Source organism: Podarcis cretensis (genome assembly GCF_951804945.1).
Source record: "Podarcis cretensis genome assembly, chromosome: 3".
NCBI lineage: Eukaryota > Metazoa > Chordata > Lepidosauria > Squamata > Lacertidae > Podarcis > Podarcis cretensis.
Window position 1 is genome coordinate 45,718,619 of NC_137172.1, and position 25,832 is coordinate 45,744,450.

The window sequence follows — 25,832 nt, forward strand, 5'->3', positions numbered from 1 at the left end:
CCCCCCCAGCCCCCAGTTTCTCTGCCAACCAATACGGTGGAGAATGTTGAGGAGGCATTTAGACACAACTCTGCTTTGTTTGCCTTAGTCAGCAGGTGGATATTTTATTAGGCTACTCTAAACTGAAATCATGCAAAAACAAGCATACTCCCCCCTCCTAGTTTCTCTCTTGTATTAGACTATATTCAGAGAGATCTACAGAACAGAACAGTGTTGTATATGACATCATCTGGCATTCTGGCATAGAATCAGGTGGTTTTTTGTAAACCCTGAGGATCAGGTTTCAGTTACAGAATAGAGGAGCTTCTAACCTCCTATCACATTCAGAGTTTTTGTTGAAAGCCTCAGAAGAAAGGGTGGGTCTTCGCTTGTTTACTCTTAGAATGGACCCTACCCAGCTTCAAAAATAAAAACAACACATTTTTGTTCCCATGTTGACATCAGCTGAAAGCAACATAGCTGTCAGCATCAAACTGTTACAACATTACAACCTGAACAAGTGGAGCAAATAAGATAATTGGATGCACTAGATCTGACAAACTACTAAAACGTTACCACACCACGCGTTTGCTGCGTTCCTCAATTATTAGCTAGCAACAAGTTTGGCAAAACTCTTCAGCATTTGCGCCTGGAGTAAAGCGCCAACGTGCAAAATTGAACTGAAGAACTCCCCCCCCCCACCCCAGTGCCAGGCTTGGCAACTGCTTAGTGGGGCTGCTGCAGCCACAGGAAAAGGGAGTGCCTCTGGGCATGCACAGAATGTCAACAACAACAAAAGGCGAGATGCCCCCCCCCTTTCGGGGACTGCGGAAGGGCTTTCTGAAGAAAAGGCATCGGAGTCGCGCCTTGAAGTTTCAGCAGCCCGAGGAACGCACGCCACGGATGCAAAGCGACCTTTCCCACTGCAGCGCCTTCGCAGCTTGGGCTGCTTTAAAATCACGCAGGCAATTCTACGCTGCCCCCCCCCCCCCCGCCCCGTTCTCCGGGTCCTCATCCTGCAGAAGTCCCAGTCAAGGTTATTGCCCGACCCGCCGGCAATTGCAGGCGCTAGTAGGCGCTCAGTAAGCGCGCGCGCGCGCGCTTCCCGCTGGGGAGAGAGAGGCGCGCAGCCGCTGCTGGGGAAGCAGCTTGTGCGGCGGAGCAGCAGCAGCAGCAGCAGCAGCACCATTGACGTTCCATTCCCCCACGTGACCGGCGGCCTCGCTCCATTCCAGGGAGGGAGCCTGGCTGCTGCTGCTGCTGCTGCTGCAGAAGCTCTGGGGGAGCCGCAAGCTGTGGAGCAGCGCTGGCGGCCCCAGCCCCCCGGAGCAGCCGCGCCGCCCGCCTTGTTTGTGTGATGAACGAGCCTGGCTCTTGGCCGCCCGCTGCCGGCTGACAGAGACCGCCGCGGGGGCCAGCCAGGCAGGCGACGAGGAGTGAGGCGCCGCCGCCGCCGCCGCCGCGTGTGACCTTGGCCCAGGAGGTAAAGAGCCCAAGGCGGCGGCCAGCGAGGGAATGTGGGGGGCTGTGTGCGCGCGCGTGCATGCATGCGCGCGTGCCCGCATTGTGTGTGGAGCCGGGCGAGGGGGCGCGGGAGGCGCTGTCCGCGGTGCTGAAATCACGCGCCCAGCCGCGGCTCCTCACTGCAGGGCAAAACAAGCCCGCCTGCCATTTGCTGGGCGAAGCCATCCGCCCGCTGGCAGGGAAGGGCAGGGGCGCCGAGAGTCGCGCTGGCGCCGAGGCCGGAGGGCTGAGAGGGGAACAGTCCTTTTTATTTTTATTCAAGTCTCTGCCATCTTTGAACGGGGTCGCATTCTTCCACGCAAGTGAGGCACCGCGCGCTCTTCTCGCCGCTGGAGCATTGTAGAGCACCCCCCAGGGTCATCTAGTCCGACCCGCTGCAATGCAGGGATGTGTTTCCCGTTAGGGACTCGAACCCACGACCCTGCGATTCAGAGTCTCGTGCTCTACCAGCTGAGCTCTCCCTCCAGTCCAGCAACTGTTTCGGGGGGGGGGGGTAGGCACCGGATGGATCCTGCTGGGGAGAGAAAGATGCGCGCACGGCGGGGGGGGGGATGTTCGACGAGCAGACACGTGTGTGTGTGTGTGTGTGCCCGCCTGCGTGTCGCAGAGGGAACGGTACTGGGCTGCCTGGTTTGCGTTTAATGAGGCACAGAAGGAGCTTCGCCTCCGAGCGAGCAATTAGGAAGGGCTGCAGCCGGAGGCTGTTCACTCCTTGACTCCCAGAGCAAAAGGTGGCGGCCAAGTGGCCTGCTTTGGACGGGAGTCGAGGGACCGGCGCTCGCTAGAAGGGTGCCTGCATCGCCTTGGTGCTCCTTAGCACACTGCTGTAGCCTTTCAAAAAAAATAAAAATACTCTAAACAGCATTGGAAAAGTGTAGGGTTGCCTTATTTATAGGCAGAGGGGGAAAGGATGAACTGGGTGGCCAAGGGGAAACGGCTACTTTCCCTCAAGGCAGCAACTGGGGCAAGGTCACAGGGGTGAGTGAACGTGGCACTTGGAAGTACTCTGTTGGGAAGTCAGAGCTCTTAATCGTCAGCATCCGGAAGGGACCCGCCAAAATCTCTGACTGAGATCACTTGCATTTTCAACAGAGGCAAATTGCACTGCAGAAGACTTGCCAGCAGACCAAACCATTCAGACATGGCACAAGGAAATAATTATGGACAGAGCAGCAACGGGGTGGCTGATGAGTCCCCAAATATGTTGGTGTACAGAAAGGTAGGAAGCTTTTAAATATATATATGTGTGTAGAAAGAGAGAGAAAGAGACTTGGAGTTTGTGTATATATATATATATATATATATATGTATGTATCTGGCACTTAGGCATGCTTTTGCTCTTGATTCCCCCCCCCCCCATGAAATTGGTATAATATAGTGTGAGAGCAAAGCCATGTTGTGTAACAATCACTTGATAGCAGTTTTTCAAGTGTAGCTGCTTAACCGTTTGACATCAAGTTTATTCCAGTGTTGTTTACAGTGAAAAGAGCTTGTTGTATATAGTGGAAAGAGTTATGTGGAAACCCATGATCCCACTCACTCATCATCCATTTTTATGCTATGAAATGACAGCAGTTTGTTGTGGAAGCTTATAAATAATTTGAATATGTGAAAGTGCTCAAGGTTACAAAAAGTATATTTATCATTCCTTGCAGATTGGATTTATTTTGCTAGAAGTACAGAAATATCTCTCCAGTTTTAGGTTATTTTTTAATTTGTAGACTTTAGACATATTGCATGGGAAGAACTTCCAGAGTGGTTGTCGTATTAGTTTCTTAAAGTCAAAAGAGCAAGATCTCACCACACCTTATATAGCACTTAAAATATTAAGTCTTTTATTTTTTTAAAAAATCTTAATACATTTCTGATGCAAATAAGAAAAAGACTAAAAGAGGAAACACCTGTAGTATGTAGCTAGTTATTATTATTGTATATCTAAGGCTGTAATCCTGAAGCCACTCACTAGGAAGTAAATTTCATTGAACATACTGTACTTCTGAGTAATCATGTGTAGGATTGCACTGTTAGGCCGTATTTGAATGTCTTCAGTATACCCAGCTCTGTCTTATTCTCAGTTATAGGTTATAGCAGATTCCGTGACCACAGGTCAGCAATTTACATTTCTCCCAACTTGGGTGCCTGACATAAGTTTCCTATTCAAACTGAGGGGGCATAACATCCATGAAAGACAGCTTAAATTCATTAAATTAACTAACTGCTTTTTGAATACTGCATCTGATACCGGTTACAATTTTTATAAATGAAAATGTTTGTGCATGGTTATAGTCAGTGTTTTTTTTTAAAAAAATGTTTAGGGGGTACTCTCATTTTGACTCAAGAAAATCACCATTTTATAGTTCAAATCAGTAAAAATAAATACAGTAAATGGACAAAAGTACAAAGATTCACAAAATGTTTAGGGGTATGCGCCCTGCCCCCAGAAAAAACACTGGTTATAGTTCACAAGTTGGTATGGAAACACAGGCAAAATATTACCCAACATTGCTTGGTTCCAAATTTGTAAATCAACACTGAATGTACACAGGGGGTATGGTGGGTACAAGCAGAGCATTATTTCATTTCTGAAACACTCAAAAGATTAAACAGCAAAAGAGCATGGCAAAGGTTTAGAAGCAATTTTGCCTTAAGAACATAAGAAGAGCCCTGCTGGATTAGACCAAAGCCCCATGTAGTCCAGCATTCTGTTCTTGCAATAAACAGCAAGATGCCTATGGGAAACCTACTGGGGAGCAGGAGTCTCCCCAGCTGTGCCCCCACTGATATTCAGAGGTGCATTACCTCCAATCCCCATCCGAGCTGATAGTCATAACTACAACTGGTAGTAGCAACTGCCCTAGTTTTAACTTTGGACTGTGTGAAGAGGTAGTTAACTTTTGTCAGCCTTGAATTTTCCACCATTCAGTTTCGCTGGATGGCCCTGGGTTTTCAGATTATGAGAGAGAGAGAAACTTTTCTCTGTCCACTTTCTCCATGCTTCTAGTTACAGGTAGGTAGCCATGTTGGTCTGCCGTAGTTGAAACAAAATAAAAAAAAATCCTTCCAGTAGCACCTTAGAGACCAACTAAGTTAGTTATTGGTATGAGCTTTCGTGTGCATGCACACTTCTTCAGATACCATGCTGTGTATAATTCAATACAGTCATACCTCAGGTTAAATATGCTTCGGGATGAATATTTTCGGGTTGCACTCCGCAGCAACCTGGAAGTAACAGAGCACATTACTTCCGGGTTTCACCGCTCGCGCATGCGCAGATGCTCAAAAATGACGTCACATGCAGGCACAGAAGCAGAGAATTGCAACCCGCGCATGCGGGGATGTGGGTTGCGTTCGTTTCAGGATGCAAACGGAGCTCCGGAACGGATCCCGTTCTCATCCAGAGGTACCACTGTACACTACTGTCACATCTTCTCATACTCATATTCCCTCCCAAACCCCACGCCCCTAAAAAGCCTCAAATGTTGTAACCTTTTTCATAGATGAGGTCCTGCAACCCCCAACCATTTTTGTTGCCCTTTTTTAACCTTCTCCAACTCATTTTCAAGGTGTTGTGACCAAAACTGTACACAGTATTCCAAGTGTGGTTGCATCATTTATTTCTATAATGACATTATGAGCTTTCTTTTCACTTCCTTGTCTAATGATTCCTAGCCTAGGGTTCGCTTTTGTTCACAGCTGCCTCACACTGGGTCTACACCTTCATCAGTCTATGCACACAGAGGCCCTGAGATCTCATTCTCAGTCATTCACTGCTAGCTCAAACCCCCTTAGTGTATATGTTAGATTAGGATTTTTGTCCCAATGATGAGCATCCCTTTACACTTGCTTACATTGAATTACATTTGCAAGTTTAATTTTTAAGAGATCCCTTTTTGTTTTAATGACCATGAACAGTTTAGTATCATCAGCAAACCTCACTGCTCACCCCTAACCCTAGTTCAGATGTGCACAAGTTAAAAAGCAAAGGTCCAAATACTGATCCTTGGGAGACTCCACTTTCTATCTCCCTCCGCCGGGAGAGCTGTCCATTTTTTCTTGCTCTCTGCTTCCGTTCCTTAGTCAGCTACTGATCCACAAGAGGAGCTGTTTTCTTATATCACAACTGCTAAGATTACTGATGAATCTTTGGTGAGAGATTTTATCAAAAGCCTTTTGAAAGTCTAAGTACACAGTGTCCATTATCCTGCATGACTTTAAAGCTAGGTGCTTTGTGGCGATATTTTTTTCTTATACCGCTACATTTTTGCATACGTTTGGTTCTGCTTCGTTGTTGAATCTCTTCCAGAAATGTCTGATGTATTGGAAAGCAGAATTATACAGTTCATTTAATAGTTTTCTGGTATGATTTCCAAGAATACACAGCTAACATTAGTGTTTTGATGTAACCTTTCACTTCCCTCTGCATTTGCCATTTAATTCCTGTAGATAGAAGGAATTCTTTTTAGAAATACCTCATGACGCGCCTGAATATTTGTGGTGATAGAAGGTCTCTGTAAAGGTTTGATGGTTTCATTTATGTTTTAAAAGCACATAGTTTATGACAAAGTACAAATATGATATTGCTGTTGGTATGATAAGATGAAGCTAAGAAAGTAAGAGGAGAGAGTTGGAGTCAATCTACTTATTCTGCAGAATGAACTAAACTGAACCACAAGTGGGAAGGTCATGTGCTTGAATGCTCCCTCTTATTTTTTAAGTACCCTCTTGTAAAACAAATAGAAAAGATTCCCACTTTCATGTAGCCATCTCTCTGATGTCCTAGTTCACAGGATGCAGAGAGCTTGTTACATGGGGGCAACATTCAAAATCACGGTCCCCCCACCAACATGCTGTCCAAATTTCTACCATCTTATTCTGTGTACAGTGTAGAATAGCTCCTAAAGGACAAACTATTGCACTCTCTCTGTATTTTTGAAAGGTTACAAAATGCTTATTTTAATAATCTCGGCTATGTGTTGCATCTTGTAACTGCAAGGAAAGCCTCCTCTTGTTTCAAAAGTTTAACAAAAAATGTGCACACCTTATAGTTTATCATTGTGCTTAGTGAGAAATATACATTTTTACGGGATCACACTCTGTATTTACAAATGACTATTTATTAATTTAAAAATAATTCTACCCCACCTTGTTTTCAAAGGAAATTTAAGGTGGCCAACAGATGAGCATGAGGGTGGTAGTGGTACAATTTTTTTAAAAAAATCCAAACTAAATCCAGTGCAATATAGCATGAATTAAGAAATCCACCAGTCAGTTAAAATAAACAGAGCCTAAGCCAGCACAAAGTTCTTTAATCATCCAAAAGCCTTGTTAAGAAAACATGCCTATTTGAGATGCCTGAATGAATACAATGAAGAGTCCTGAGACATCTTGATTGCAGAAGGGCTTCCATGGGTGGGCACCCCAGCGGAAGTAGTGCGAAGTCCAGTGGACACCAAACCCACTTCGTGAGGTGAGGGGAAAGACAATAGGGGGTTTCAGTGATGGTAGTCCTTTCCCTTGTAGAAAAATAGCAAGGGGCACAGTTGGAATGACCCTCCAGTATCACCCCAAATGTCCCAAACCAGTGGGCACACCTGCACTTCTCTTAGGTATCTCTTGGATGTTGCAGAGAGCAGTTCTAGCCTTGGGCCTGTAGCTGGGGGTGAATGGGATGGGACTGAGCACTGCTTGATTCCTGCTCCATGAACACAAAGAGCTGGCCAGCGTCACTTTGGAGCCCCATGTTCTAAGAATTTAGACTGGAATTTTTTTTAAGTACCTAGACAAGAAGATGAAAACACCCACTAGCATGGTTTCTATGAGCAACTCTCTCAGCTACCCCTTCATAACGTGTTGACAGCTATGTATGGGTTTACATGAGTTCCTCATTCCCAGTGTGATGTTATTTGGGCAAAAAACCAACAACCATATGTCAGTCAATCGTTATGAAATTTCTTCCAAGCTGTTTCCTTCCTTTATCTGCCCGCTTCCTGCCTGCATCTGAGTTCTTAAGTGAAAACCCTCACATTAGAAAATGGCACATTGCATAGACTTTTCTTCCAGATTTGAAAATACTTGCATGCCAGGATACTTGTGCCTTGAGGGTAAGCTCTGTCTTTTAATAGAATGCCAGCTGCATCACTCTTTTAAGATGCCATCCTCATTATAAAATAACAAAAAAATCACCACATAGCTGTTTTAGGAGAAAACATATGTTCTCTGCTTGCAGTTTGTGACTGGTATGAACAAAATTTTAGAAGTATTTATTTAGTGTTTCAATTTTTTAAAAATCCCCCCCACTCCCTGTCAGTAACAGGGAAGAATGTATCTGGATTACTATAAGACTTGTTTAATTGCTTCCAGGCAAATCTTTATTGCATTTTATTCTCTAGCGTTGGTTTAAAGTAGCATGTCAAAAATTATGAACTCTGGCTTTACAGCTTTGTCTATCAGCTACAGTATTCAAGTTTCTCCAATCAAGCTTCTTCAACCTTATCAATTGCAGGATAATGACTCCTTAATGGTAGCATTGTTAATTTTGACCTTGGTTCACAGTGTTTGCTGCTACCATTCAATACTTGGGCCACAAAGCAGCAAAGAACAAGGCACATTTAAATCGACAGAAATCAGCAGGCCCAAGCACACTTTTATATCACTGCTAAGAGTCTGAATTACAATGGCCAAATGTTTTCATATGTGCAGAGCCAACGCTAGACTGCATGTGTCTCTATATATGAATGGTGTTTGAAATCTGCTGATCTTTCCTCTGTGATAGCACCAGTGGGCTATTTAAGCCCATTGAAGCCAGGGTGGGATCAGAATTACTTCAACCTATAGAAATGTGGGGCTCAGAGCAGGAACTGTGTGAGTCTGGCTTGAGTTCCCTGCTTCCTTTGCCACCAGGACATATAAGGGAAGTGTTAGTGATTTGATGTGGGTCACTAGTGTTACAGTCCATAATGCTTCTGGTTCTGGGAATACCAGGTCGTCAATCACAGGAGACAATCCTGGGAACAGTCATAGCTCAGTGGCAGAGTATATGCTCACATGCAAAATGTTCAGCTCCTCATATCTCAGCCAAAATTTTTGTATGAACCCTTGGAGAGCTACTGCCAGTCAGTGTTGACTATACTGAGCTAGTTGTACTAATGTTCTGAGTCAGGAGAAGGCAACTTCCTGTGTCTCTAAGGGGCACAACATTCTCAGTTCAGCTGCACTCCTTTTGTTTGAGCATCCCATCACAGATACCAGGCAACGCTGCTTGTCTGCTGCAGCTGCTTACTAGCCTTGCACCTGGATGTCTGATATTCTAGTGTATTCCCCCCCCCCCAATTTTTACTTTCTTATGTGCTTCTTATTAGGCACTTGCATATGGCATCCCTCTGGTTATTGTTTCAGTTCCTGCTGAGCTGACTCAAGTATTTTGTGTATGAAGAAAGCAGGAGGTGAGCCCAATTTTTTGGCAGCTGCTAATCTATACCATCCCTGGTCAGCCAAAGATTGGCATTCTTGACTGAAGGAGATCTTCTTTATTTAAGAAATCAGTGCAAGTTGCAAGTTAGCTTAATGAAGGTATAGTGCAATGGCTGAGGAAACCTGAATGTGTTTACTGAACTTTCAGAATGGATATAAATCTAGATTTTCTGTATTCAGCATCAACCCAACCATCTTCATAGTGAGTGTTATTCGTAGCTGATTAAATTAGTCGGAAATTAGGTCAATGCTAAGTTAAAAGAAAACAAACTTATGTTCCCAGTCAGTAGCTTAGGGGAATTTTTAAAAATGTTTATTTGTGTGTGTGTTTTTTTAAAAAAAATACTGCCCTTTGATTTTTTAAAAAACCAGGGTTGTTTACAATACATCATCAAACAAAAGAAAACAACAGGAGAAGAACAGTTGACAGGCAGTGCTAAAAACAGAAATAAAACAACAGAAATAAAAATATATAGGAAATACTTCAAAGTCTGGTAGAAGAAAATCTCTTGGCTGGTGCCTCACTGGCTGTGAGTTGTACTGAATGCTGAGTGAGCAAAGGCTTTCCCTTCCTTTTCTTTGCTTGTGCAGCCCTTAAGTATGTTCCTGAGGGGTTCCCCAGATCTCTGGAGCAGATTTTGAGGGTGCAGAGGAGGCTGCAGGGGAGAGAAATAGGAAGTTCCATCACTTACCGTATTTTTTGCTCTATAAGACTCACTTTTTCACTTCTAAAAAGTAAGGGGAAATGTGTGTGCGTCTTATGTAGCGAATGCAGGCTGCGCAGCTATCACAGAAGCCAGAACAGCAAGAGGGATTGCTGCTTTCGCTGTGCAGTGATCCCTCTTGCTGTTCTGGCTTCTGAGATTCAGAATATTTTTTTTCTTGTTCTCCTCCTCCAAAAACTAGGTGCGTCTTGTGGTCTGGTGCGTCTTATAGAGCGAAAAATACGGTAAGTAGAAGTCTATTGTGTAAGCAGAACTGCAGTGTTAAGTATAAGCCAGTATTTTAGGTGTCAGGTGAACCTTCCTGAGGGTGGAACATCCTTTCCCCTTGAGACCTGCTCTGTTCAGTGGTGCAGTAGGCAATTTTAGACCTTGGGCTTGCTAGTCTTTCTCTCCTTTTAGATGGCAACAGCAATGAGTATTATGTCAGTTGTCAAAGCACCCAACAAGCATTTCTCTTCTACCCAATGCCCGCTGCTAATTCATACTTCTCAATTGCTTCTGCATTCCTGATATGCTAGAGCAAAAAGAACAACCACAAAACAGTTTGCCAGCCCCGATTAAAAATAAATAAAAATACTCTGAGCATGTTAAACTCACTCAGTTCACGGCACCATTAGTGGCTGTAGGAATAAAATAAAGTTTGCTTCTGATACCTTCATGCAACAATTTTGGGAATAAGCTTCGCTGGGAATGAGACCATTTTGTTTCAGAAAAGAATATGCATATTTCAAAAGTAAAAAAATATAAAATGAACATTTGTAACCATTCATGTTCCTGGCCACCTGAGTTTGATTTTTTTTTTAAAAAAAGAAATAATAAGAAAGAAAAGATGTGGTTGCCACCAGTATTAGCCTTAGTGGGCCCCAGGATGTCCATGCCAACCCAGGTACAGATCTCAGTCCTGTTTGCCACTGCCCACACACTCTGGACAGTCATTTGAGGGCCCTTTAGATTGTGGGGCCCTATACATGGGCCCCTGTGGTTCAGCCATAGCTGCAACGCTAGTGTCATGCGCAGGAAAACAAAGTCAATAGACTTTGCCTAGCTCTGCCTAGTTGCGGCCTACAGCTTTGTAGTATTTCAAGGGCAATGACTGGAAATAGCGTTATCACAGATGGCTTTCCGCCTCCGTGGTCGAATGATAGCAATGGCCTGCTCCTAGGAGCTATTAAAAATGGCGAAGTGTGTCAGATCACTTGGAAAGACTACTCTAACATGTGCAATGTTATGACTTGGGCAGGTCGACTCATGAAAGGAGCCAATCCAATACACTGCACAGCCCAGCAATGTAGGCCAGTGCTCTGGTACCAGCAAGTGGAACAGCAATAAGTAGACGAGATGGTGGTAGATGGTGGATGAGAGCAGAAGGTGAGAATGGCTCATCTGTGCCAACTGGTGGCTTTTTGACTGCAAGGGCATTGGCACTGGGGCTGTGATTGCATTTGACAGCTACCGTAGGTTTATGAACTTCTTGCACTTGTAGCCATTTAAACATAAGCAACTGCATGCACAATCAAGTCTATACATAGCTAATATTTATGATGGCAGAGGTGTAATTTTGGTATTATGGTGTAATTTCACAGTGACTTTGATATGGAGAAGCAGTTTCTGGGTGCTGTGCAATTGTATCTTATAATTTCATATGGTTAACATGTTACAGCTAGTGTAATAAGTTACTTACCCAAATTGTTATTTGTATGTGTGTTTATTTTTTAAGGTGGAGTGAGGTTCATGCCATGGAAACATTGACGATCTTGGTAATTGATTATTGCTGTTGCTACTATTAGTTAGATTAACTGCCCATCTTTCACCATGGAGGTTCCAAGGAGTGCTACAATGATTTAAAACTACAATGTTAAAAATACAGTAAAGGTAAAGGGACCCCTGACCATTAGGTCCAGTCGTGACCAACTCTGGGGTTGCGGCGCTCATCTCGCTTGGAGTTGCGGCACTCATCTCGCTTTACTGACCAAGGGAGCCGGCGTACAGCTTCCAGGTCATGTGGCCAGCATGACTAAGCTGCTTCTGGCGAACCAGAGCAGCGCACGGAAACGCCGTTTACCTTCCTGCTGGAGCAGTACCTATTTATCTACTTGCACTTGGACGTGCTTTCGAACTGCTAGGTTGGCAGTAGCAGGGACCAAGCAACGGGAGCTCACCCTGTCACGGGGATTTGAACCGCCAACCTTCTGATCAGCAAGTCCTAGGCTCTGTAGTTTAACTCACAGCACCACCCACGTCCCAAAAATACAGTACTGTATAGTTATTCTGCAGTCTGCAGTTATTCATTCATTTCACTGCAACTTGAATTATGTAGCATTCTTTGTGTTCTACTGGATTTTTTTTCCATTCTACACACACACATCATGTGTCATCTAAAGTATCAAGGACTTTGCACACCTCCTGAGAAAGCAATGTCTTGGGTATTTCTTTTCATTCCACATTCCTAGCATAACCCTTTTCCCACAAAGGTCATTGAGGCAGAACTGGCTAGCTCTTTTACAATGTATGTGCAGAGTCATTGGGGAGATGAATCTAGTCCAAAAACAAACAAACAAACGGATTGGCCATATAGACCACTAACATTTTAGATGGTGATTATCTCACTACAGTACTGTGCAAAAACAGTATCTCTGAAATGAGTACAGATTTTACTGATCTCAGATTCACATAAAAACCTAAGGCTTTGCTCTTAGGCTGTGTCTTCTGCATACAGTGTGATCCCACTACTGCTGTAGAAAGCAGTGCACACACAGTGTTAGCCACAATTCATATCTCTCCTGTGTTGCTATTATTATTAGTTTATTTAATTTATATACCACCCTTCATCAAGAGAACAAAGGGTGGTTTATAACACAAAATGCATAATAAAATAATAGTAATGGGGGGTGGAGACAGTCCCCCCCAGAGCAATTTCAAACTGAACTGAGAAAAAGAATGACCTAGCTGCACTTTACACTGGTAATAAGCACTCAGCCTTAGTCTTTGTCGCTTGCAACAATCCAGTTAGGTGGCCACAGATGCTGTCCCTCAGAATTTCTCCTCTGCAATGCACTCTGCATATGCTGTTAACATTTCAATCAGCCAAAGACCTGGTTGAAGAGAAACATTTTTGCCTGGCACCTAAAGGTGTATGATGAAGGTGCCAGTCAAACCTTTCTGGGGAGAGCATTCCACAAGGATGCATAAGGTATGACATTTCTGGGCTTTAGGAACCTAAACCCCAAATGCCTTCCTTTTGATTTTCCCCTTGCACTAGGCTGAAGACAGGAATCCTTGGCAGTAGAGAATAGAAAGTTCCCAAGCAGCTGTACAGCATAGCTGTAGGCATGTCAGGAAGTTTAGCTTGGCTAGTGGCAACCTATTGTGATTTTATTTGGGGCAAACCCTTATTGAAAAAGAGGCTCCACCAATAAGGAAAAGTCCTCCACCACCATTCCTTAGAGATCCTTCATATAGGAGCACATAGAGAGAATTATCTGTAAAGTGCTGGTGGAATAAAACAGTTTATGTCAATGTTTAATTTTATAGATCCTATGAGGAGGAGGCAACTGTAAGTTAGAAATCTGCCATGTTAACTGTACATTTGTTTGATCTATTGTCCTCTCAAAATGCCCGCTTGCCTCTTCATCTAAAGTGTAAATCAGGTATAATAGAAAACCTAGCAATCTAGTATCTTAGCAAGTTCATCCAGTTGTTCCACAAATAGCTCACAAATTTATTCTTCCATATATATCACTCTGAGAACTTTTCAGTCCCTAGTGTGGTTATATTGGCATGCTTCCATGGTTAGCTAATATTTTTAGACTGAAATATATATATAGGATTTCCCTCTTCAGAAAGGTTATGCCTTCTTATCAACAAAATAATCTTGGAATGTGGAGAGAAGCCAAGTGTGTTCAGAGGGGATGTAGTTCTTGCCATTATAATGATATTTGTAGTCCTGTGGACTTTGGTCTTCCTTTTAAGATAGTTTTGAGTGACTATTGTCTAAATATGAAAGAATTCTAAAACAGTGATCCACTATTTCCAACACATTAAAGACAATCCCTGCCCCCATTCGGGGTATCAGTTGGTATTATTTGAGAGGTTTGATGGCAAAAATATGTTAGGAAGCATCCACAACTTTTCCTCTCATATGCAATTTTGTATGTATGTATGTATGTAGTGTATATATTTGTAGCCAACAGTGTGATTTTTAGCAGAAATTTTACTTGTGGAAGGGAAGTGGAGTCAGGGGTCAATAGGGCAAAGATAAGCAACAGTGTGGACACAGAGGCTTGGTTGGTACCTAGGCTTGGTTACAGGACAGCAAAGGAGCTTGTGGTTAGACTAAAGACATTACTGAAAAGGTTTTCTTTGAGGAGTGAGGATTGTGGCATCATGCAGTTTGTTCTGGAAGATGGAGCTGGAAGGACAGAGTCTTATGATGAAGCAGGAGACTTTCAGATAGCTAAAGGTGGTGGAACTGGAGGTGCAAAGTTCATAGGTGGGTATGTTATTAGGGTTTAAAGGTAGAGATATAAGCAGGGGAGGCTATAGAGACCATTGAAAGTAAGAATAAGGAACTGAAGGGCATAAGAAGAGCCTTGCTGGATCAAACCAAAGGCTCATCTAGTTAAGCATGCTGTTCTCACAGTGGCCAACCAGGGGTCTTTGGGAAGCTAACAAGCATGACTTGAGCACATTCACACTCTTCCCACTTTTGATTTCCAGCAACTGGTATTCAGAAGGTAGAGCATAGCTGTTACGGCTAAGTAGACTTCACCTCCTTGAATTTGTCTAATCCTCTTTGAAAGCCATCCAAGTTGGTGCCCATCTCTGCATCTTGTAGGAGCAAATATGTGTTTCTTTTTAGCTTTATGGAACATACCTTTGTATGTGATAACATGGACAGAATATAATTTATCACAGAGCCTGTGATAACATGGACAGAATCTAATTTGCATATATGAAATGACTGGCAGACTCTCAGAACTGACTCCATTGGAAAGTACTGTGTTTACATCATATAAGACAAAATGAACATGGTTTGAGGCCCATATAGTTGCGATGGCCTTTTAATGCATATAATCCATTACTTCATTATGAGTCATCATTAAGAACCAAGATTCATTCTGTTATATTGTAAATGAAGTCTTCCTTTCCAGGCCCAGGACTTTGGCTTAATGTGAGGCTGAGTTAATTCATTTTGCCTAGTGTGGTTGATGCTGCTTCATGAGGTAGAAATTAAAATGATCCAAGTGCATAAAATTTATTGTAATCTAAAATGTATTTCTGCCTCATAAGAATATTCATTTGGCAAACCCAGGTTCCTTGTATGCTGATGGTTAATGAGTCACAATTAGCCATAATTTAATCATCATGAAAATAAATGTATGCTTTATAGTGCATTTGCATTTATAATGAAGTCTGTATCCCAGCCAGAGTGATTGTTATAGTGAAGTATGCCATTCATGAGTTAAATTCTATCCTGATTGTATTTTTTTCTCTCATATAAACCACGCTATTATTCCTGGAACTTGTAGATTTAATTTTCAGCAATAAAACATCTGAAATAGTAGATGTAGAATTTAACCAGATATTATCGCTTGTGCAGCTGGTGTATATATGTATCTCTCATTCTGTTTTGCTCCCTCAGCTATATATATTGTATAATCAGAATGAACAAATGACTAATTGTTTTTGAGAAATGGGGATCACTAAGAGCCAATCCATTTCCCCTCTAGTCTTCCTAGAAATCACCAAAGTTGAACAGATAGCCATGATATCTGTGCACAATCTCTGGTATCAGAGGCACTATGCAGTATTTATGCCTATGAATACTAGGCCCCATCTGCACTTTTCATTTAAAGCATTATCAAACATTTTTAAATTCATGGCTTCTCCCGAAGAATCCTGGGAACCATTGTTCATTAAGGCTGCCGAGAATTGGTAGGAGACCCCTCATAGAGATACAATTCCCTGAGTTCCCTGGGAAAGAAAGATTGATTGTTAAACTACTTTGGAAATTGCAGCTCTTTGTGGAGAACCATTTCTTTCTTTTTCTTTTTTTAAAAGTTATCTCAGTTAGTGGCCACCACTACTTCTTGTGGCAGCAACTTCTACAATTTAAGTATACATCATGTGGCCAAATATTTTCTTTTGTCTTCCCTGGACATAGTTCAAGATTCACAGTCCCAGTCAATTTCATTGGCTTAGCCAGAGTGCTAGTGTTTCTCTCAATCAACTCTTTCATTCATTTTGTACGTTTTGGCTCCCCCAGTTATCTCCCCCCCCCCCAAAGAAAAAGCTGCAAAACGCTTTAGCCTTTCTCATAGGGTTGGGTAGCTTTTCTTTCCTTCTTTCTTTCCTTCCCACATTTTTCCCTAACAGGGGACTTAAGGGGGCTTACAGACAAAATAAGAACAGCTAAAAACACAGGGGGAAATCATTAAAGAACAATGAACCATTAATAGAATATATATATATATTCTATTAAAAGTATACAGAGAGATACATAAAGAAGATAACTTCTTTGCTAATTTTAAATGCCCTTTTATGTTCTTTTTTCCAACTTTGCAATAATCCTTTAGAGACATGAGAGTCAAAAGATCTTTACAAGTATTTGAAATGTGGCAGCTGTAAAGGCTTAAATAATGGGACTATGATGCTTGGCACTATAAATAGCAAGGTATTTTTCAATGAGATGTGCTCATAATTCAGTCCCTATGCAGTGATAAGAAGGTTTAGTTTTACAGTTCTACTTGTGGGCCATGGGCAGTTTCTAGATGCCCATGTCTAGAGAATATGTTGGTGTTTACATCTTCTGCATGCAAATACAGACTCCATTGAATTGAGTGGATTGAGTCCACCTACCACAAAATTGATGAAAATATTAAAATATTATTTAATCATTGCTTATAATATAGTCAGTTACCACATTTTTTTATTTAGAGTTCTATATCCAGTAATTTGTAAATAAACCATCATTCTGGCACTTCATCATAATAGGTCTGCATTCATCATCCTATTCCTACATCAACGCTTTTACAATGTAATTCTGTGTGCGTCTACTTAAAAGTAAGTGTCGTTGAGTTCACTGGGACTTCCTGTCTTGTGAGTGTATAGCGGATTGCAATTTAAGGGAAACATTCTGATCAGAGAGCTATTTTTGCACAGTGGGCATAATTATGGGATAAAACATTTTCTGGTTTGCATTTTGCAGGTTGGGGGACAAAGGTTTGCTTGCACTTGGAAATACAGTATGTCAAGGAGGCAGCTGGGCTTGCTTCCTATGTGCAGAGAATTTTCAGAGGGAGCGACATTCTAGCTTGCATCCCCACCTATAGCTTTAATTTTTTTAAAAATAGTCTAGCAGAAAGAATGATAAAATGAGATAGTGTAAGACAATGCAACTCTCGTGGGTGTCAGTGGGGACTGTTTGATATGTGAAGAAAGCACACTATTTGCCGTTGTAGTCTCTGTGTCTTTCTCTGCTTCGAATTCCTCCGTGAGGAAAGATGGTGAGAAAAACTGCAGGATACAAGATCCACAGTACAGACCCATCTGCGAAAGCCAGATGGCATCTGCATCCATTTCCCCAGTGCTTTGGTTATTAACACCCCCCTCCCAGCAACACACACTCCATTTCCTCCCAATCACCAAGGGAAAACTCATATGCTGAAATAAGAAAGTACAAGACAAGCATTGACCTTTATTGATGCGATGAAAGTTTTCTTTCTCACACATACTCCCCTCTCCCCAATTTCCATAAATGCTGCCATTCAGATTAAGAGCTTTTGTGAGGATAACCTCCCCTCCCCCCCAAATTAAGGATGTCATGAAATACTTTAAATGTTTGTTCAGCACTATCAGGTAAAATCTAGGCTCTGGATTCTGCAACAGATCTAAAAAATCTATTCTTCTCCCCTGCTCCCAACTGAGAAATTTTATATTAAAAACATGAACAAATCTTTAGAATTTTGTTACATTTTATTCTTATGGGTAGATTTTGGTGCAAATCATTTTGAATAAATGTTTATAGCGGATTAATGCATGGATAGTAGGGGCTTGTGCCTTTTGTAAGTCCGGTTCTACAAATATCATCCATTTTTGAACTTGTTATATAAACTGCTGTAAATGGTGGGTGGAAGGGATGGAAGGATCTCTCAGTTTCTCATTTTTCCAATCTTGAATTTAGTTCTTTACATTTCTGCTGCAACGCGTGAATTAACGCCCCCCTTACTTATCCTTTGTTTGTTTGAATTCTTTTTAGAGAAGCTACCCTGATCCAGTTAGGGGTCATATGCACATATAATAAGGTTTCTGTAAGTTTTCTGAAGTTACAAACAGCTGTTGATTGTGTAGTCCCAAAGCCTGATCCATCAGCCATGACATAGACTTGCCCTGTTCAGTCACTGTTAATTTTGTTGGGTTTTTTAATAAATTTTTTATTAGGTTTTCACATTTTATAAAACAAAAACAAAAACAAAAACAAAAACAAAAACAAAAACAAAAACAAAAACAAAAACAAAAACAAAAACAAAAACAAAAACAAAACATATATATTTTTAAACTCTTATTTTCATTACCCCCTTTCCCTGACTTCCCCCCACCCCTTCTTCATACATCCCAATTCCAAAAATTAGTTCAGCAAGTTCTTATCTCCCATCTTTAACATATTATTGTTATTTTTAAACTTAATCCTTTTTACTTATCCAAATTTAATTTATCCAATTCTCTTTTAAACATTAAATCTTTTTTTTTTAAGGTCGACCTAATTACCCTTCCACGAATTTCTCCCTTTGTATTTTTGTTAATTATATGTCATAATGGCCAAATACAAAAATCATAAAATTTTGAAATTCTGTTCTCCCCTCCCTCCCTACCCCAGTTTCCATCCCTTCCCAAGCAATTATCCTAGCCCGGATTCCTCACATCAGAGGCCTTCAAGTCTCTGTCAGTCTCTCTCTGCCGATTTTGTTGGTAGCCCTTTTTGTTGGTCCTCAGGTCTCGAAGGAATTCTATCTCAGTCACATCATATTTTCTTCCATCCAAGATACTTAATAGCAGTTGCTGCAAAAAGTCAGTTGATCTCCCATACTCAAGGAGGAAGTCCCAATCATATTTCTTTACTCTTTTGAATTCCAATATTCCAAGTGCTCCCGGGACTTCCTCCTTCATCTTTCTCATCTTTCGCAGATTTGTAATCCAAAGATCTTTTTCTTTATTTCCTGACAATATGGGCTTCTGATTGATATTTTCCTGCACTTTTTCCATTCCTTCTTTTCTCTCCACCGGTTCCAAAAAAGTTTTTTCTGGTTCAGCTGCAGATTCCTTATCAGGCAAATCCTTTATGCATTCAGCAGAGTCGTTTGTTTTGGAATTCAAGGTCATAAGTTCTTTGTTCATAGCCGTACTCTGCTCTTGCAGGATTCCCACGAGAAAAAACATTCTTTCTATCTCTACCAGTAATTTTCCCTCTGCAGCCATTGTAATGTCTCTAGTTCCCCCTAGGGGGATTACAGTTGCTTGATAGTCCTTTTCCAACAGCCCGTTACTTTGTTGTTTATGACTACGTTGTTTCCAGCCACCTCAGTTCAAAAGCAACACTTTTAGTTCAGAAAGTTATTAAATAACAAAGTTCTTAAATTTTAGCCGCCCGTTTGACAGCTCCTTTGACAGCTGTCAAACTCCTTGTTCTTTTTCCTCCGGCTCACACACAGGACGCTCCCGGGTTCGGCAGGGGGGGGGGTTTACACAAAAGCTTCCAAAACTCCTCACTTTCTCTCCAGCACAAAGACTTCTGTCAAACTCATGGAAATATTTTTTATCTAACACCAAAAACAGTACTCTCCACCTTAGTCCACCGATCCTTGCTTTAGATCGTTTGTAGATAGGGGGGTGCGGACTTCCCTTTAGCACATCCCCCGGTTGTACCGAATTCAAAGATATAGATTTTAAAGTCCAAATTCCATTCTACTCATGGGTTATTTGTTTCCAGTCCGAATTTTGGGGAAAAAGTCAGCGCTGTCCGGCCATGGCACGCGGCTTCGCTCCACTGAAGTAGCGGTCTACTCTCAGCACCACGCCGCTCCCCGTACCCTCTCCGTAGCCTTTAAAAAGGCTCTTCGTGGGTCAGGGAGGGCGCTTAAAGGTGCTCGGAGGGAATCCGCCATTAGCCGATCGCGCTAACCCGGAAGTGCGAGTCACTGTTAATTTTGAAAACATACCTAGAGAAAACAAAGTTTGTGATGAAATTCATATCTAAAGCAAATCCCCTTGTGCCAGATCCTGGACCCTTGGTGGTAGGACAGAGTAAGATTGCTACTAGCACAGCATAGCAACTCATGGGACAGCGCTTTAAGTTTTTATACACTTTCAGCTGCAATATCTCAAGTAACATTCCAAAAGTAAGGCTCACAGAGCTCTGTGGATCTTATTTCCTATTGAATGTGTGTAGCCTTATTAAACCTACTAAACCTTGTCTAAGCATTGTGTATATATTTATATACAGCTTAATATTTTTTTAAAATAGTAAGAAAACAACAATGCAACAAAACCTGCATTTATAAAGGTAAAGGTAAAGGTACCCCTGCCCGTACGGGCCAGTCTTGACAGACTCTGGGGTTGTGCGCCCATCTCACTTAAGAGGCCAGGGGCCAGCGCTGTCCGGAGACACTTCCGGGTCACGTGGCCAGCGTGACATCGCTGCTCTGGCGAGCCAGAGCCGCACACGGAAACGCCGTTTACCTTCCCGCTGGTAAGCGGTCCCTATTTATCTACTTGCACCCGGAGGTGCTTTCGAACTGCTAGGTTGGCAGGCGCTGGGACCGAGCAGCGGGAGCGCACCCCGCTGCAGGGATTCGAACCGCCGACCTTTCGATCGGCAAGCCCTAGGCGCTGAGGCTTTAACCCACAGCGCCACCTGCGTCCCTTAACAATATTATAAAAGCACATAAAAATGAGTAAAGGGTCAGATCATATTAATCAGGGAAAGCCTAGGTAAAAACTTACTACAAGGAAGTAAGCTCAGTAGGTCTTCTTGCCCATTAAGTTAAACATGCATACTGCAGAGGATTGCACTCACATCTAATATTCGTGTTTCTTATAATGTGTTATGAATGTGGTCACTTTCTATTTTTGCTTCAATTTCTTTTGGCGTCACAGCTGAGGCTCACTCTTCTGTAAAACACAGTCGCTTTCCATAAAAGGGTCCTGTATTCCATGCTGTTTTGCACATGTCAGTTTTTCATCAGAAGAAACAATCTGAAATGTTGTGTTGGTGTTTCTTTTGCTCCAGTATCTGTGATACTTTATTAACATCTTTATAAAATGTTGCATTGCGATCTCTGGGATTTTGATAGTTTAGGCCCAGCCTTTTGAACAACACTGCTGCAAAAAGTTATCTCACTAATGAAATTATTCCAGCAGAGATGCTGATAAGGATTCTGTTGCACTGCCAGCTCTTTCTAGCTATTGTTGGGAGGCAAAGGCATTCAAACTCCTGACTGCAAATTAATCCAGCTATGTTTTTGTAAGATGGAGAAGGAAGTTTCAAAAGGAGCATAAGGTGAACCTCTTGAGGTTCAGCTCTAAAATGACCGACTGCTTAGGTTTACTACTCTTTGTTTTCTGTTTGCTTCTGTGCATTTAACACAGAGTTTGACATTTAGCAGGTGAACTTTTTCCTGCAATGGAGTTACTTTGATAGGGAGAAATTGGGCATCTTATTTTTTTGCCTTTTGGGTCAGTCACAAGTATAGACCAGGAAAAGATCACTGTTTACTTGTTAAATTTATAAGCTGTATGCAATTAAAACAGCATTCTTATTGTATTTTTTCTCTAGACCAGGTTTCTAGTCCTCAAGAAAATAAGATTTTGTATTTTTATCTGCTTGAGATAATTTATATGCTATGTGATATTTCAGTGAGATATAATTAAAGTGTAGAGAAACACCATTTCTTTACTCAAGAATAACACTCACAAATGTAATCTGCAACATGATTTTATGAAAGGCAAACCTGTATCATAAGAGGAAAGAGAGAAGCTGTTTCGAATTGGCTCATGCCCATTTCCTGAGCTTCTGAAATCTTAATCCTTGAGTGTTTTGTAATCATGTGTAGTTATCAGAGAGTGGAAGCACTATATCTGGGATAAGAATGCTGAGGTAGAAAAAAAAAGAATTTTCAGCCCTGGTATGAAGAAATATGTATAAGAAATGGGGTCAGGAAAAGCTTAGGAAGAGTGGTTTGTTTACAAAGGTGATCTGATGCTATATGACAGAGATATAAATGTTGTTAGACTTCATCAGCACCAGTTAGCATCACCGATGATCAGGGATTATGGAAGTTGTAGTCCTGCAGAACTGGAAGGACATTAGGGTATCCCTTATACAGGGGATAGGAATATTGTGTTATTATAAGCCTTGTAAAAAGGGGGATGTGGAGATTGTAGCTTCAGAGAAGCTTCTGTTCTTTCGAATAAGAAAAAGAATTGTGAACTTAACCAAGTCTGTGACTATTTTTGAACCTCAGCAACTGCAGCATTTAGAGTGGTAGCCGTTGTCAACAGCAAAAATAAATCAAGTGCCTGCCCTGGACAAACAGAAAATAAAAGCAGACTCAAATGCAGCAGCGGGGAAGCCAATGCTACCTCTCTCCCAGGCACAGCTTTTGTGTTGGTGTGTTTGGAGATGTAGCTGAAGAGACTGTCGTAATACATGTGTCATTAGCTCTTAAGGGGCAGATGAATGAAGAGTTGGTCATGAGCCACTGTAATTCATTTTTTCAAGGTTGGGTGTCCAGCTGCCACCGCGAGGAGAAAGCAATGTTTATGTAGATCTTTGAGGAATTGCAAAGTACTATTTTCATAATAGCAGAACAGCAGCATTAGCAGGTAAAGGAGAGGAGCTGGCTATCTTCCACCCACTAATCAGTACTTGCTGATCTACCAAGAGACACAGCAAGGGAGATGAGTCTCCCCTCTAAAGACTTTTAATAAATGCAACACTTCATTTCTGGGCAACACCATTTCCTTTTTTGGTCCTAGAATAGGCACTAGCTGTTGTCGTTAACACTGAATAAAAGTCCCTTGGTTGCCCAGGGTTCTAGCAGAAGAAATGAAAACGGTCCCCCCTGCTCCAACCTCATGGCCTTACGAGTGCTGATTTGCTTTACTGAGCCTTTTCAGTTCTCATCATTAGACAAAGTATTATAATATGCTTTGATGTCTTGTTAATTCACTGTATCTATTTTGGGTCACTTTCTGAAATGGACAAACTATTGAATTGCATTATGAAAGCTGCCTTTGAAAACGAGCTGTTTCTAGTTATAAGGTTGTGGGGAAGTCAGACACATGAAAAAACATTGGCAAGACTGTCCATCCAAATGTAGAAATCCCTGGAGGATGCCATGAAGGTGGAGCAGGTCAGTCACAGCCAAGCAGGCTCACTTAGCAAGTACACAGGCAGGGCTGGCTGCTAAGGAGGTTATTTGTTCTGACAGCAGTTTGGTATTCCTTATGGTAGTGATGTCAGCACATTTAGATTGTGCGGAGCTTGGTGGATGCCCCACCCACAATGGGAGATGAGTTGGCCTGAGAGCTGGTGACTAGCCTAAGCTCACACATGGGTTTCATGGCCAAGTAGGGATTTGAACCCTAGTATTTAAGGTTCTAGCAGGGCTCGCCCGAGGCATTTTGGCACTTTTGTGTGCTCACCTCAACAGTGAAGAAGGAGTGAGTGACGATCTACATTAGGAACAAGTGGGGAGTGATTATTGGGAACAAGGGGTGGGGTGAGCTGAGGAATCAAAGCAACCATAACTGATGGTTGAAGTGGGATTCAAAGGCCGTCATGAGGCTGGGTAGGGGAAATGGGCCTGCTCTGAATCTACCTGGGTGGGTGCAGAGCACAGGAGATTCCATTTCCTCTCTAGGGGTTGGAGGAGACCAGCAGTGCCTCCTTTTGCCAAGAAGTAGCATGGGGGGAGGGGCTGCCAAGGAGGTGGCAGATGTGGCCCCCAAGGAGTGGACCATAGCAACTGCTGTGACAATCAGATTCTCTTGACCCTATTGAGAACTAGCTGAAGCTTCCAAGGCGGCCCAACATAGACCATGTTGAAGGTGCCAGGTGCTTCTTGTGGGAAGGGAGTTTCACAACCTAGAGGCTGCCACAGAGAATGTTCTCTCCCAGGTGATCACCTGCTGAGCTTCTGAGAGTGATGGAACAACCAAGAGGACACCCTCCAGTCTTAGCGCACAAGAGGGTCTGTAGGGAAGGAGGCACTCTTTTAGGTATTTGGGGCCTGAGTCTACATCTGTGGAACATCTTAAGCCTATGACCATGAGGGTAGAGTATTCCCTCAGCACCACCCTTCTTAAAACTCCCATCAAGGAAGGACAGAAACTACTGTAAAACTGTGGTTCCTCAAACCAACCCAGACAGGTGATCCAGGATACAATTATTGATGGTATTCATAGGTGTTGAGAAGTTCAGGAGAACTAATAGAGTCATCTCCCTCCGCCCACCTCCATTCTCTTGCACTAGACAACCTAGGCTGTTTCCATCCAAAGAGCAGACCTGAAACTGGATAGAAATGGAGCCAAGTAATTGGCCTCTTCCAAGACCACCTTGGAAGAGGTCATGACTCGCTCTAACCACTTGCCTGAAAAAGGCAGGTTTGAGACTGGGCAGTAGTTGTCCAAATTAGTCTTCAGAATCAGGCTTCTTCAAAAGTAATGGCAGGAAACCCCTCCTGTTCTGCCCCATCTAATATTGTTTCAAAAGAACACATTGTCTGCAGATTGCTAGAAAATATCTATACTTCTGGGACTATGTGACTGCAATATAGATGGCAATCAAAATTGGTTTTCTCCACTGCTTAGTAGAACTGAAACGTTGCAGTGCAAATAACTTTTAGAGCACCCTAACAGGCATAACAGTTCAGCGATAGCAGCTTGCATCACTGCTGGGAGTGATTGGCAGTGGCCCCCGTGTTGAACTTTTTATATTAAAGTAAGAGTTCTGAGCACAGTTGTGACACAGATCTGGCAAGTTTTACCGGATGACGAATGCAGGCATTAAGAGCAGTGTGTAAGGATGTGGGTTGGTACTGGATTCATTTGTCCCCTTCTGGAATGTTTTTACCATGACAAGAAGGCAATGAAGCAAACTGGGGGGTGGATAGATGCTCTTTATTTCATGTAAAGATGATCTGTTGTTGATTGCTTGCACTTTTAGCAAAAATATTATTTCCTGCTATTTGGTTATGCCATTGCACTTTTTTTTCTTTAAAGAAAAGCTCACCTTATTAACTAGGAAGTACATTTCTTCAAGGGACACGGGTGGCGCTGTGGTCTAAACCACTGAGCCTCTTGGGCTTGCTGATGGTAAGGTCAGCAGTTCAAATCATTGCAATGGGGTGAGCTCCTGCCAACCTAGCAGTTTGAAAGCATACTAGCACGAGTAGATGAAAGTACTGCTGTGGTGGGAAAGTAAATGGCATTTCCGTGAGCTCTGACACTCATCACTGTGCCAGAAGTGGTTTAGTCATGCTGGCCACATGACCCAGAAAAGCTGTCTGTGGACAAATGCCGGCTCCCTTGGCCTTAAAGCAGAGATGAGTGCAGCACGCCATAGCTGAATTCAACTGGACTTAACCATTCAGGGGTCCTTTTTACATTTCGTCTCATTGGGGATGCTCTAATCCAGGTACCCTGCAACTACCAGCTATTTGGAAATGGGAGTATCTTTGCCATCGATAATAAAATTATTACTATCATTCTTATTCATTGATTAATTTACATACTGCTCAATGCCAAAATATGGTTTCTAAGTGGTTTGAAAGTATAAAAACCAATCATGCAAACATTTAAATACAAACCTCCATAATTAAACTACACAATAAAACAATCCCATTAAAACATAAACATCCATAATTTAAAAATGCAATGAAACAATCTCATTAAAACAGAAGACTTGGGTTGAGAGATCCAGGGAACGTTTGTATCAACAGATGCATTTTCAAAGGCCTGGATAATGCTGATACAGATGGGGCCTTTTGCATTTTAGCAGGGAGTGCATTCCATGTCACTGTCACCACTGAAAAATCGCACCTCTACATCACCACAAGCCATCATAAGATTAACCAA

The 25,832-nt window shown here is 42.3% G+C and overlaps 1 protein-coding gene across 4 annotated transcripts in view; it reads left to right on the forward strand.

Annotated features, from left to right (window-relative positions):
- The first annotated feature begins 1,116 nt into the window (after positions 1–1,116).
- Positions 1,117–25,832, forward strand: part of RGS7 (regulator of G protein signaling 7) — a 137,815-nt gene continuing 113,099 nt past the window's right edge. For 2 of the 4 annotated variants that reach the window (XM_079969528.1, XM_079969529.1), the window contains exons 1-2: positions 1,118–1,462; positions 2,596–2,722. In XM_079969528.1, the coding sequence (XP_079825654.1) occupies positions 2,645–2,722 (78 nt within the window). In that variant the 5' untranslated portion in view covers positions 1,118–1,462; positions 2,596–2,644. Of the gene's footprint in view, positions 1,463–2,595; positions 2,723–25,832 lie in introns of all 4 variants that reach the window. The other 2 variants (XM_079969527.1, XM_079969530.1) reach the window with 2 other exon arrangements.